The sequence below is a fragment of the Saccopteryx leptura genome, chromosome 12, assembly GCF_036850995.1.
Source record: "Saccopteryx leptura isolate mSacLep1 chromosome 12, mSacLep1_pri_phased_curated, whole genome shotgun sequence".
NCBI classification, from domain to species: domain Eukaryota; kingdom Metazoa; phylum Chordata; class Mammalia; order Chiroptera; family Emballonuridae; genus Saccopteryx; species Saccopteryx leptura.
In genome coordinates, this window is record NC_089514.1 from 22418452 (window position 1) to 22432930 (window position 14479).

The window sequence follows — 14479 nt, forward strand, 5'->3', positions numbered from 1 at the left end:
AGGCATGTTATATAGAGTTACCCATGTAAGAAGCAGCTGGGTCAAGTGTTAAGCAAACTGATATTGATTTTAATTTTCTATTTAAATTTGCCCTGTTTTCTCCTTTGTCCATGACAATACCATGCAATGTGTCTCCTTGACTATTGGCAGTCAAGGAGTTTACAAAAGTGAATATCTCTGTGTTATATAGCTTAATGATTTTAGATCAGATCATGTCAAATAAGCCTTCCGAATTTGAAGAAAACCCATTTGACATTTTTCACTTGTGGTAATAGTTTAGTAAGTAGAAACTTAATTGTATTAAATTGAACCTAGAGGAATGCCAAGGAAAATGCAGTACTTAACCAGGACACCAGGTGGCACAGTGAGCTGCACACAGGAGATACCTTGGGATCTAAAGAGAGGATCTTTCTGGGAAATGGGATTTTATCAGGTTCTGGAAAGATTGAATTGGAGAGACACAGTGAGCTGCACACAGGAGATACCTTGTGATCTAAAGAGAGGATCTTTCTGGGACATGGGATTTTATCAGGTTCTGTAAGACTCCTTATCAACATGGAAAGATTGAATTGGAGAGACGCATGGCTCTCACCTCCAGTTACTCCCTTTCAAATGTATCCTAAGATCTCTTATTTCTGTTGCTTATACATGTACTGGTTAGCTACCCACAAAGTGCAAAATAGATAAGTTGATTTATAGATCAATAAATAAATTGTAGGTTAAAAGAGTCAAGGGCATAACAATGTGTATTCCAAGCCACTCCACTTGGCTTAAAACTAAAACCTTCCTCAATAGCTATGAACAGCAGGTAAGCATAGGTTTCTGTATACTAGGGCTTTGTTCCATATTATGTTTGTAACTTATTCTTTTAAAATTTTTTATTTTAGAAAGAATTTCACAACAAATTTACATAGTTATGAAAACCAAAGAAGATGAAGAACATGTTGGTCATCATCTTGAAGAAATGCTAAAAAATGAATTAAATGTAAGTATTCAAAGATTGAGTTTAATGATATTAAACAGGTCAACATATGTTCCTGTTTCTCCCCTTATTTTTTGAACTGATCAGTTTCCTAGTTAGATTTATATTTACCATTAGGACTAAGGAAATGGAAGGAGTAGTAATAAGCATGAGGAGGTCAATTTGAATTATTTGCAACTTTTACCAGTAAGGACTTCTCTTATAGATTTTTATAACAAGATTATCTTTGAAATGTTCTGTTTGCCACACTTATTTTATTATATTTTAATTTCCCTGTTTTTATTAAAATGTATCACGATCAATCAGAGCTCTTGATGAACATGTGAAGACTTTTTAATCATATACATGATAAAATTGTAGTGAAAAACAGAGGAAAAGTTCACTGTAGTTAGCTCGTTTTTTTTTTTTGTTTGTTTGTTTGTTTGTTTTTGTATTTTTCTGAAGTTGGAAACGGGGAGGCAGTCAGACAGACTCCCGCATGTGCCGACCAGGATCCAACGGGCATGCTCACCAGGAGGAGATGCTCTGCCCATCTGAGGCATCGCTCTGTTGCAACCAGAGCCATTCTAGCACCTGAGGCAGAGGCCACAGAGCCATCCTCAGTGCCCGGGCCAACTTTGCTCCAATGGAGCCCTGGCTGTGGGAGGGGAAGAGAGAGACAGAGAGGAAGGAGAGGGGGTGGGGTGGAGAAGCAGATGGGCGCTTCTCCTGTGTGCCCTGGCTGGGAATCGAACCCAGGACTCCTGCACACCAGGCCGACGCTCTACCACTGAGCCAACCGGCCAGGGCCTAGCTCGTTTTATTATGGTGGCAGAGTTGGAAAGAGAACCGGCTCTCTTATCAAGCTGCCTGCCCTCAAATGTCAGCTTTATTGCCTAATTTCCTTATCTTAAATTGAAAATGTTAATAGCATCTACATGGTAAATTTGTTGGGAGCATTGAATACAGTAAATAACATTTAAAGTGCTTAGAAATGCCTCTGGCTTGTAGTGAGTTTTCGATAAACTGTAATAATTAAAGTTTGAAGGATGAGTTGAGGAGGCCTGACAACAGTAAGTAGTAGATACTACAAGTTCCCAAACTTCAGTCCTGTCTGCGGTACAGAAACTGTTAAAAAATGTAGATTGCTGGAATATGTAACATTTAATTTATTAAATGGAATAAGGTCTGGAATCTAAGTTCTTAAGCTCCCTCTGATGGTTTGATGGCAAGCAGTGTCAGGTTCCACCAGTTACAGTGAGAGCAACAACCCAAAGCTGCAAAGAAGATAATAGCCACCTTAGCTCTCTCTTAGGCATAAAGGTCGTGCTACAATCTCCTGTGTTGCTTTTATCCAGTGACTTTCTGGGCATTTCCCCTCTATCCCTGGAAATGTTAGCACCTGCTAACTGTTCCCTGCTTTCTGTCTCAAGTCTACCTGTTAAGAATCTCTTCCTAAGTTCTGTGTCCTAATTTCACTTGCAGAATATTTAACTGTAGCTAACTTGCCACCACCTGACCCACTGAAGCATCCTTTTGCCTCAGAAATGGCCTTTTACTCTAGTCTAGAATAATCCTCATTCTTTATCCAGTCAATTCAAAAACTGGTAAGACAGGGTCATGAAAGAATATTATTGGGACTCTGGCTATCAACCTGCCCTACATGTAGAGAGCTGGGTTTTTACATGACTGTTGAACACCTAGCTGGTGGACTCCATGCCACTAATGCCTCGACTGGTTTTTCTAGTATTAGGCTCTGCAAGGAGACCTTTGGTTACGATTATTTTAATACTCACTTTTTGTTGCTGTCTATGTTCAGTGACAAAATAACATGGGATTTAGGGATGCACACTGGTCCACAGCTGGCCTCCTGTGATTTATTCATCACCCTGGTCTCTCTCAGGTCTTTATCTTTCTCATTCCCAGTGACCGGTCTTTTCAATGCACTTCATCTACCTACCCACTGGGCCTGATTGGATAGTGCCGTTATCTTAACTGCACTGAAAAATATATACGAAGTCTTTCTCAGCTTCTCACCAACATATTTTGTCATTTCATATCTTATACTGAATTACTCTTTCTGCACATATTTTAAACTTACAGGAAATGCCAGGCTCCCTATCTTTTTTCTTTCATTCAGCTACCTTTTGTTTTCTACCTTTCCTTACCTCGCATGGATTCCATGGTCCATCACTCTTAGTGGACCATGATCTTTTACTGATATCTTCAATTCCCTTGCCCTTCGAATGCACCCACTTGGTAAAGTCCCATCCATGTCTTGGTTAAACTATTCAAGCCTCTGAGCTTTCACTTGGTCTTAATACTGTTGGGGGAAATGACACAGCAGTGCAGATTGTTGCCATTAGAAAATACCGGTCTCCAGGAGTCCACAGTCAGTGCCCCGTTCCCCTCAGTGAATCTTTCAGACCTCCGGGAATGCTCACCCTGGAATGCTAACCCTGTCTGTTCCTTTCGGCATTACTGGCATCTGGGTTAGATGATTCTTTGTTGCGACATTCTGTCCTGTGCTTCATACACTATATATCCCTGGCCTCGACCCACTAGATGCCAGTATCACCCCCAGCCTCTAGTTATAGCAACCAGAACTGTTTCCAGACATTGCTAAATGTTGCTTGCAGAGGGGCAAAAATGACACTTCAGTTGAGAACCATTGATCTGACCCTGTCATCTTTACTTCCACCCTTAAATATGGTCTTCCTTCAACTTCAGAGCAGAATGAGAGAGACACTCCCACCTGGGGACATTCCTATCTTCCTGGCATTAAACCTCTAGAGAATCTTACCTCTGTAACCATCATCTTATTCAGACTGTTTCCTTTTCTGAGCTCTGGTTCCCCTTCCTGCTCTTTCTTCCCCCACTGGCATCAACATTACAACATATCTCAGTTCCTTCCATTCATTAAAACAAACAATCAAACAACTCTCTTTAAGCCAAGGTTACTCTGTAGCCAAACTGCTTTAGAATAACTTCTCATTCCTCAATTTGTTGTGATCTGGCTTCGGCCTCACCCTGTAACAGAAGCTGCTCTCATTGAGGTCCTCCCTGTGCACAATCCGTAAGACATTTATCAGGATTTACCTGGATTTCCTGCAGGGCTTACCTCTCTTCTTTAATATTTTCTTCCAGGAGAAATCTCATCCCTGACATCCTCTTCTCAGTTTCTTTTACAAGATTTTGTTCCTAACTTTTAGGTTTCTTTACATAGTTGAGTGTTTTCCCCCCTAAAAAATCATGCTGGTGGCTTCACATATTCTCTGTTTGCTAGGGACAGTTATTGGCATTAATTAGGGTTCTTTTCCTCCCATCCCCTTAATGACTAACTATATTAATATTGTTATAAAATACCTTTGTCTTTTATTTATTAACCTTACTATTTTTTTTGCTATTATCTAATGGTCTCTATTCTGAGCAACATTGATCTTAACTAATGTCAGTATCTTCCTCCTACCTTCCCTCTTTCAGTATCCAATTTGAATTTATATATATATATTTTTAACTCCCAGTTAATACCTCTAAGATAATAGCAGACTTGTCCTACATGTTATATATTCTTCTATTCATATGTGATTATATACTATAGTCTTTCTCAAAACCATTATTTATTCTTAGTTTCATGAGTAAATATGTTTAATGGTCACCATGAAGCCTTATGTTCATATTTTGCAAAGCATCTTGGTTCTCTGAAATTAATCTCCAGTAGATTTTCTTGGGAGGGCTTCTGGATACAGTATTCCCAGTTCTTGCATATGAATAAAATTTTTCTGGGGCCAAAAATCTACAAATTTATTTTGGCTAGATAAAAGAAATTCTTGCTTTAACACATTTTCCTTGAGCATCTTAAATGTGCCTCTTCATTATCTTCTATCATAAAGCATTTTGATCAGTGTGATGAAAATCTATTTTCTTTGTCTTATAAATGACTCGGTCTTTTTGCCTCAGTGCCCAGGAATTGTTTTTTCTTTAAAGCAGGGGTCCCCAAACTACGGCCCCCTGAGGCCATTTATCCGCCCCCGCCGCACTTCCAGAAGGAGCACCTCTTTCATTGGTGGTCAGTGAGAGGAGCATAGTTCCCATTGAAATACTGGTCAGTTTGTTGATTTAAATTTACTTGTTCTTTATTTTAAATATTGTATTTGTTCCTGTTTTGTTTTTGTTTTTTTACTTTAAAATAAGATATGTGCAGTGTGCGTTTTTTTTTTATAGTCCGGCCCTCCAATGGTCTGAGGGACAGTGAACTGGGCCCCTGTGTAAAAAGTTTGGGGACCTTTGCTTTAAAGTCTAGTATTTTTACTGGAATTTTCTGTGTTGGCCATTTGGGTTGATATTCTTATGTTTATATATTTTTTTTAATTGTATAATTTTACATCTTTTATTTTATTAAACTTTTTATGTTGTTATTTTTAATATTTCCTTTTTTATTGCTTTAGTTTTCTTTCTCAAAGATTTCTAATGCATAATATATATATATATTCTAATGCATAATATAATATATATATATATATATTCCTTCTTCATCTTTATAGCTATTACTTTTTTCTTGGATTCCTTAAATTTTTTTTATTTTCAAATATTCAAACTTTCAATCTTTTATTTTTCTTAAGGCATTATTTATTGTAGTTATTCAATTTTGAACTCTTTCTAATTTACCCTTCATTTCTGAAACATTTTGTTTTTCAGTTTTTGTGTTATACTCAATTTCTGATTTATTTCAATCCTGGCTTTTATTGTTGTCATTTTCTTAATTTCTTTGAGCTTATTACTAAATGTGGGCTTGCCATTTTCATCTGTTCTGTGAACACATCTTCTACTTATGACTTTGTTCCTCATTTTACAAATAGGAATAGGGAATCCTTGGGGCTTAATGATTTGCCTAAGATAATGGAACTAATGAATGTAGGTGCTAGTTGATTCATTATGATTTCTGCTGAATAATATTCTGCCAAGAAAGGTGAAATAAAAGGAATAAAACACAGATTTTTAGGTCTGACAGAGAGTTTATACCTAATGTCAGAAAGAAGTCCCTTAGAAAAGAAATTATCTAGTTTTATATAATTTTTCTCTTCTCTTATAAGGGAAATTTTATTTTCTGGCATTTTTCACTTACAGACAAACATCAAATGCCACCTGTTTGAACATTTTCAGCTCTCAGAGCTTTTGTCTCACTTTGAAATGAACATAAAAAGGATGAGGTCACCAATATTGCAATCCCGGCACCTGTGCTGCAGGTCACTGTGGGTGTGGAACTGCTCGGCACACAATGGGAGGATTGTTTTACTGGCATGAAAAGAAAAAATGTTTCCCACTGAAGACTGGTATACTTTGCTAGATTTTGAGATATACCCTAGAGGCGAACTGAATATCTAAATTCTAATGTAAGGATACACACAAACCAGATAACGTGGAAGAGGTTGTTAAAAAGTAAATGAAAGAACTGGGTAAGGGACACCCCTCACCCCTCCATACACATGTACATTTCTTACATTTCATACTCATACTTGAATCATACTTGAATTTCAAGGCTTTATTGTCAGGCTTGTTTTATTCCTACTTTGAGATCTTAAGGAGTATGAAGTATGTCATAGAACCCACCTACTTGGAGGTAGAGTTCTCCAGAGATACATCATGAAGAATGGACTACTCTCACTTCTTCCCAATTCTTAACAACGGTGAAGAATAGTTTATGCTATGTACTGTGCTGAGAGTAGTAAGAAATTCATAAGTAGGAGGATATCGTCATTTTTTTTAGTAGTTCCTCAATTCACTATTTTATTTACCAAATAGTAAATGCCTATCAAGATTTAGTCTCTGGGTTTAGAGAGTTGAACTAAACAAGTGTGGTTCACTGTCCTCAAGAAACATACTGTAAAATTGGGGACAAAACAGTACAATCCAAAAATATATTTAATTGCAGATGGTGGTAACTCTTCTAAGAAAAAAAAAATAAACTGTGCTTTATTTAGGAGAGCTTGGGAAATTATTTGAATTGGGAGTAGAGGGTAGCAAGTGAGAATCTCTGGGCAGACGTGCCTTTTAGTTCAGTCTAAAAGGGTAATCAGAGATTAGCCATTAAAGAGAAACCCAGATGGACCAGCATGTGAAAGGCACATAAAGATCTTCATTCATGGTGGGTCAAATGAGAGTCTATGGCAGGGGTCCCCAAACTTTTTACACAGGGGGCCAGTTCACTGTCCCTCAGACCATTGGAGGGCTGGACTATAAAAAAAACTATGAACAATTCCCTATGCACACTGCACATATCTTATTTTAAAGTAAAAAAACAAAACGGGAACAAATATAACATTTAAAATAAAGAATAAGTAAATTTAAATCAGCAAACTGACCAGTATTTCAATGGGAACTATGCTCCTCTCACTGACCACCAATGAAAGAGGTGCCCCTTCTGGAAGTGCGGTGGGGGCCGGATAAATGGCCTCAGGGGGCCGCATGTGGCCCGCGGGCCGTAGTTTGGGGACCCCTGGTCTATGGCATAATCAGGATGGAGGTAGAGGGAGGGGAAGCGAGGATGCCGATGGGGACGGGCCTAACTGCAGATTTGCAGGCTATATTAAGCTTCCTGCGGCTGCTACCACCACTGCCATCACCTCTACTATACTTATATTTATCCTAAGAGCAAAATGAGGTGACAGAAGACTTTGGCTGAAAATGATGACATAATCCAATTTATGTCTAAGATTATGTGGGCTGCCGCTCCTTAAAAGTGAAGTTGTATAGAAGACATAGAGTATTTAAATGGTTTCAGATATCACATTACCCCTAAAAACACATGTGGCTTCAACCCCATTTTCATTCGTGCAATTAAATAAATGCTTATCTATATTCTGAACGAACAGGGACTGGTGGAGCTTTATGTATATTTTGCTTACCCCCTCCTTCCTGTTTCCTGGAGCACCTAATTTAATTATTGTTTTGTGTATCCACAAATGACAAGCAGGATACGTCTGAAAATCATTTGTTTTCCTGGGTGTAAGGCATGCTTTGGTTTTGTTGAGGCTGTCTGTAGTACCTAGTTTATTTTTCCTAATGCCCTCAAGGTTGTGTCCAGGGTATGGGTCTCTGCCTTTTCTTATGGAGACTAACTGAATTCAGTGTGTGACATATTAGTCAAACAAAACATCAAAAATAGCAAATGAGGAAAGGCAGAAATAAACGTAACAGAACAAGTTAAGCCATTGCAGCCTTGTAAGACCCATTCGATATATGGTTATTGTGTGATTATTTTGACACATGTTATAATATTTTCATTTAGAGATATAGGATTTTTTTTTTTTGTAGCTGAACACTGTAGAACAGTAAAATAATACTGTAAACACTCCCATTGGGCCTCTGACTCTGAACAACCTCCCCACCCCAATTAATTCAATTAGAGTATGTGGTTTTGGTATTTGTACAAGACTACAGAAACTAGCTGAAGACCATCCAAGTAAATCCATTCCGTTTATTTGGGATGTTAGCCAGATTTCCTGATCAGTTTTCCAGAGGTAAAAAGAAGGTTCAAAATTATTGGACCACCTAGTTGCTCGGAATGGTATTAATTATGTTCATGCTGTATTTAATAAAATTAAGAGTTTATAATTATAATTGGTTGTCATGATTTTAGAATATGATTTTAATGAGGGAGTAAGGATAAATCTCCCTAAATGTCACTTCCTTTATTTTTTCTTTATATACTTAATATATCTTAGCCTTTTATATTGATGTCATTGAGAACCAGGGAGATAGTGAAATATTACTCTTCCTAAAGGAACCAGATGGTTAATTTGTAAAAATAATATTCTACATCTTTGTCCACTTAGGGGTGAGGTCTTTGTTCACAAGTTCTAGACGACTGTTAGGCCGAGTTAAAAACAAGCAAATAAACCAAAAGAAAACTTTCATTGAGCTTTAGACTCGTATTTGTAAAAATCAGTGCTCTAATTCAGGAAATTAATTGATTTTGCACACATGGTAAATATATATTTAGAAGAAAAGCTGAAAAAATTGCTTTTTGGCATGTAGGGTATAGTTTTTAACCTTCAACAGTTGATTTTGATGAATATGTATGTACTAGTTTTCTTATGCTATTGAAATTTATATATCTATATATATAATTATAGGGCTTATTCACTGTGATTTTTAAAAATATTTATTTCTTTATTTTAGTGAGAGAGGAAGGGAGAGAGAGAGACAGACAGACAGAGACAGGAACATCAATCTATTTCTGTATTTGGCCTGAGTGGGGATCGAACTGGCAACCTCTGTGCTTTGGGCTGATGCTCTAATCAACTGAGCCATCCAGCCAGGGCTTCACTTTGATTTTTTTTTTTGGTCCCAAATATAAGAAAAAGTGTTTTAAAAATATTATTGTATGCTTATCAATTAATATGTTTTCTCTAGTAATTGAGTTTGAAGATGTATTGTATTTCAACTATTTGCCTGCAGTATGACTCTACTTTGTAACATCAAAAGGTAGATTATTCTGTTGTTCTGATGGTTTTAGCTAATTAATAGCTCCAGCATTCTGCTGAATTAAATGCTGTCTCTATTTGTCAGATTTATGTTTTATTTAAGGTTAGTTTAATTTTAGCGTTTCCATGATGTCGTCCCCACTTTTCTGGTTCTTGGACTTCCTAAGTTACTCACCAGCAGTGATGCGATTCTGCACATTCTGCTTTTCCTGGTCATTTATTCTTTTTTTCTTTTTTTTGTGACAGAGACAGAGAGAGAGGGACAGATAGGGAGGGACAGACAGACAGGAAGGAAGAGAGATGAGAAGCATCAATTCTTTGTTGCGGCACCTTTGTTGTTCATTGATTACTTTCTCATATATGTCTTGACTGGGGGGCTACAGCAAACTGAGTGACCCTTGCTCAAGCCAGCAACCTTGGGTCCAAGCTGGTGAGCCTTGCTCAAACCAGATGAGCCCACGCTCAAGCTGGTGACCTTGGGGCCTCGAACCTGGGTCCTCTGTGTCCCAGTCTGACGCTCTATTCACTGTACCACTGCCTGGACAGGCTCTGGTCATTTATTCTTATGTGCATCTCTTTCACTATCTCTTTTATCACTGATCTCTTGCACAGTGCTGATTCTTTGCACATATGGTGGAAGCCAGATACATAGTTGTGGTTAATGGTGATAGGATGACAAATAGAAAGCTTTTGGGATACCTTCCCACCTGGACATCAGCCAAATACATTTCTGGAGATAAAGAGGTAGCTGCTGGGCGTCCATCAATCATGTGAACAGTTGAGAAGAAGCTTAGAACACAAAGTACACCCATGAAGTTCTAATTGATTTCCCAACCAGAAGAAAACTGTTTTCACAAAGGGAGGGGGAAAGAGGAAAATCGCAGATGTTGCGGAGATTAGATGAACTGCAGTTAGCAAAGAGTGATAAGTTGGTGGCCAGCAGCCTCTGTCAGGAAAGGAGAGAGGGAGATTGAAGAGAGAAATGAGTTCTGCAGGGAATGTTACAGTGGGGTGAGGGACTACACCATGAGCAACACTTTAAGATTTATTCTTTAGGAGCTATAATACAATTCTATATCAAGATAGGAGTCTCCCTTGCTATATTATCTAGAAATGTGCTACTTAAAAAATATCCTGAGGTGTACACATGTTCACTTCTGAAATAAGTCACATGATTAGGTTTTTGTTATTTTTGCTCAAAATGTAGTTTATTCTTATTATTTTAAAAAATATTTTTGACCCATGGGTGAAATGATATATAATCCGTAGGTTATTAATATATAACTCATAATGGGAAGTTGTGTGAGATAGAAATTTTACTTTACATGTAAGTATAGCAATTCTGTTTCTCACTTGAGAGAAAAATATGTTAATGAAAAATAGTTTGCTTACTGTATAGGGTTTGGAGAATTATAATGGTAGTATTTGAATTGTATAGCTATTGGAATGGTATTAAATATCCCTTAAAAGTTAACCTAGTGCATAGTTTCTTTGTGATTACATATGGAAGAACTCTTCACTCAGCTACTCATATGTGTTTATAGCTGATTTTAGGGTGTTTTTATTTATTTATTTCCTATCTAATTTAAAATTAGAGACAGTGTGAAAACTGGGTGACAGATGGAGTTCATTTAGCTCAGAATCTGTTTTTAATATAGACCTCATCTAGCCATTTTGAACACACTTCTCACATTTGTGGACTAATGTCATTTAAAAATTACATCAAAGTGTTTGTTTGATAAAATGCAATGTTAGATTTCCCATGTGAACAGTGTGGCTACTATACTAAAGTCTTCAAGTTGCTAGAACATCACTGCTTTTGATTGGTTCATGAAGAGTGCTGAAGACCAAAAACGAGGACTCTCCATTAACTCTGAATTTTGCAATAGCTGTGCCACTGGCATGTGATACACTTCATTCTTTGCACTGGAGGTTGCCTGTTGTGTGCATTGTATAAGATTTAGTAGCATCCCTGTCTTTCTTCTCTTCCCACTAGGCTCCAGTAGTTCTTCCCAAACCACTGTGACAACTGAAACTTTTTCCTCACATTGTTCTATATTTCCCCTAAGGACAAAGCTGCCCACAGCTAAGAACTTCTAATACAACTTGTTTCATGCACACTCCATTTTATAGTGGCTTTGAGGTAAAGCTATATGTATCATATTTGTCATTTAAAGTGAATACGTAGCTACATAAATAAACTATAATCTTTAGTACACTTCTTAAATCATCTATAAAACTGATTGGAAACAATATTTGTTGGTGTGGATTAGTAATTTCAAATTAATAACATTTTGACTAGAGTATAATTTACTTGTACACACTTTATTAGGGAATATCTACATGGAAAACACATTCGAATTTACTTCTGTAGACATCTGGCCAGTGTATTACTTAAAGAAAGCTAACTTTTTATAAATGTAAATTAGATTATGCTGTAAATTTGGCAAGAATTTGAAGGGAAAACACTGGAAATAATGAATTTTTTAATCTAGTTACTTATGTTTGCCAAACTGATAGATTTAATAAAGATACAGGAAATTATTTTAGAGGCTACCGAAAGCAATGGCTATGGTAGAGTCAAGGTGAAAGTTATCTTTTGACTGCTATATGGGAGCACATCCCTCAGTAAATGTATCTACTGAAAATGAAAGCGGACTTTTATAGTAAGGTGAGTTCAATTTATCTAACCTCTTGCTGCTTCAAAGAGTGGTCCATGGACCACTCATAACATCGAGTGGGAGCTTATTATAAACTCAGGTTCTTAGACTCCACACCACGTCTAATGGAATCAAAACTTATATTTTAAAAAAAGTTTCTCAGAGATTCCTATGCATATTGAAATTGGAGAAACACAGGTGTAAACTTTATTTCCTCTCCTAGTATGATATAAGCTCCATGATGACAGAAACATTGTCTAGTTTGTTGCCATAGTCTCAGAGCACAATGTAGTGTCTGGCTCAGCGCCCTCAATAAATATTTATTGGTTGGATGAATGAAACTAATCCACCAGTGGATAGAGTACTATATTCTTCATGACTTTTTTGTTAAATTAAGACAGATAAGTTTTGTTTATGTCAGCTTGCCAATTCTCAGCTTGCAAAGGTTTTATGCTTTACTAAGAAACAAAGAGGTTATACTGCTGCACATACCTTTTTAAGATACCTTCCTATCATTTACAGAATGAAAAGTGGATATTTACAGAATATGTATGCCAAACATGATATATATGAGCTACTGCCAGTCATTTTTCATTTACTACAATACTGTTCATTAGTTATATGGAATATAACATTCTGTAGTAAAACTGAATGGGAAAAATAACCTGGAGCAGATGTGCATTTGGTAGCTTCGCTTTTTGTTTAGACGTCATCTAGCTTTGGATGCATAATCTGTATGTTAAAATGAAAACCTTGAATCTTTTATGATAGTGCTCAGGTTTGTTAGAAGGAAGACTTCTGTTTTCCATTTCACAGTCCTGTAGTTTTGCATCAGAACAATAATTGGCCTTCAAAGGGATGCACAAAGGATTTTATTAAGGGAGTATTACCACAGTTACCACTCCTGTGCCCACCACTGGCTGCTTAGGATTAGATCTGAAACTCTGAACTGGAGGGCTTTCTTAGATGTATTCTTCCCTGTCCAGGACCCACTAGACTTTAGACCAGGGGTCCCCAAACTACGGCCCGTGGGCCACATGCGGCCCCCTGAGGCCATTTATTCGGCCCCCGCCACACTTCCAGAAAGGGCACCTCTTTCATTGGTGGTCAGTGAGAGGAGCATAGTTCCCATTGAAATACTGGTCAGTTTGTTGATTTAAATTTACTTGTTCTTTATTTTAAATATTGTATTCGTTCCCATTTTGTTTTTTTACTTTAAAATAAGATATGTGCAGTGTGCATAGGGATTTGTTCATAGTTTTTTTTTTAGTCCGGCCCTCCAATGGTCTGAGGGACAGTGAACTGGCCCCCTGTGTAAAAAGTTTGGGGACCCCTTCTTTAGACTTTCCAGAACAATGATTACTGGGGCAAAGTCCATGGTCTCGGGAACAGAAACAGTGTCTAGTGCATTATGTAGCATTGCAAGTGGATCTTCAAGGCTGAATGTCAGATTCCAATCTTCGTGCAGTGTGGCTTTGAAGCTGCATTACTGAGGAGGCACCAGCCCTTTCCCCAGGGCGATAAGGGACTGGAATTCAACACCAGTGAAAGACCTTGATTCCAGTACAGTTCTGCCTGTCCAGCGTTTAGGATTGGGAGAATATTAAGACTTTCTTGGGGTATATCCAAAGGCTAGGGCCCGAGACTTGTGATGGCCACTGGTATTGTCTAGAAGTTCATTATTCATGGTTTGAGATCAATTTAACGTGGCAGAATAGGAACCTGGTTCATTTATTGCCTCAAAACTCTACCAAGATTCATTGCCTTAAATCTGTAGCTGTTTTCTCTGAAGCTTTTCAGCTAATCTATAGGGATGAATTCCTGGAAGAATTAATCCTTATGAACTCTTATTTATTAATTTAACTAGTCTTCCTAACAGTTTTGGAAGTATTTCTTTCACTGATGAGTAAACTGAGTCGGGGCTTACATAATTCACCGGTAGATTCTCCACAGGTTCATTGCAGAGCTAGCTTCACATCCAGGGAGCTGGACTCCAGAGGCCATACTCATAATGACAAAAGGACACTTTAAAGCTAATTCTAAAAATATATAAAAATAAAAATAACACAGTAAATGCTGAATCCCAGGTGGACAAAACCTCCGCAAAAGTCTAAAAGTAACCGTGAAGTAAATCTTAATTGGCAATTCAAGGTTTGAAAATAGTGAAGACTACTTAAAGGGAGTATCTTAGGTGAAGATTTCTAAAAATAAAGATGGAGAGACTCTGGCTGTTATTACCTGGCTTAAGGCACAGCACCCACAGGCCCGAGACAACTCTGATAAAGACAGTGACTGATGAGCTGACTGCCCATCTCAGCCTTCAGTTGGCAGCAGTCGTAGCTGCAGAAGACTCCCTTCTAAAATCTAGATTT

The 14479-nt window shown here is 37.5% G+C and overlaps 1 protein-coding gene across 2 annotated transcripts in view; it reads left to right on the forward strand.

Moving 5' to 3' along the window:
- Positions 1-14479, forward strand: part of CRPPA (CDP-L-ribitol pyrophosphorylase A) — a 211844-nt gene that overhangs the window by 85134 nt on the left and 112231 nt on the right. For both annotated transcript variants that reach the window (XM_066353923.1, XM_066353925.1), the window contains exon 6: positions 888-985. In XM_066353923.1, coding sequence (XP_066210020.1) covers positions 888-985 — 98 coding nt within the window. The remainder of the gene's footprint in view (positions 1-887; positions 986-14479) is intronic.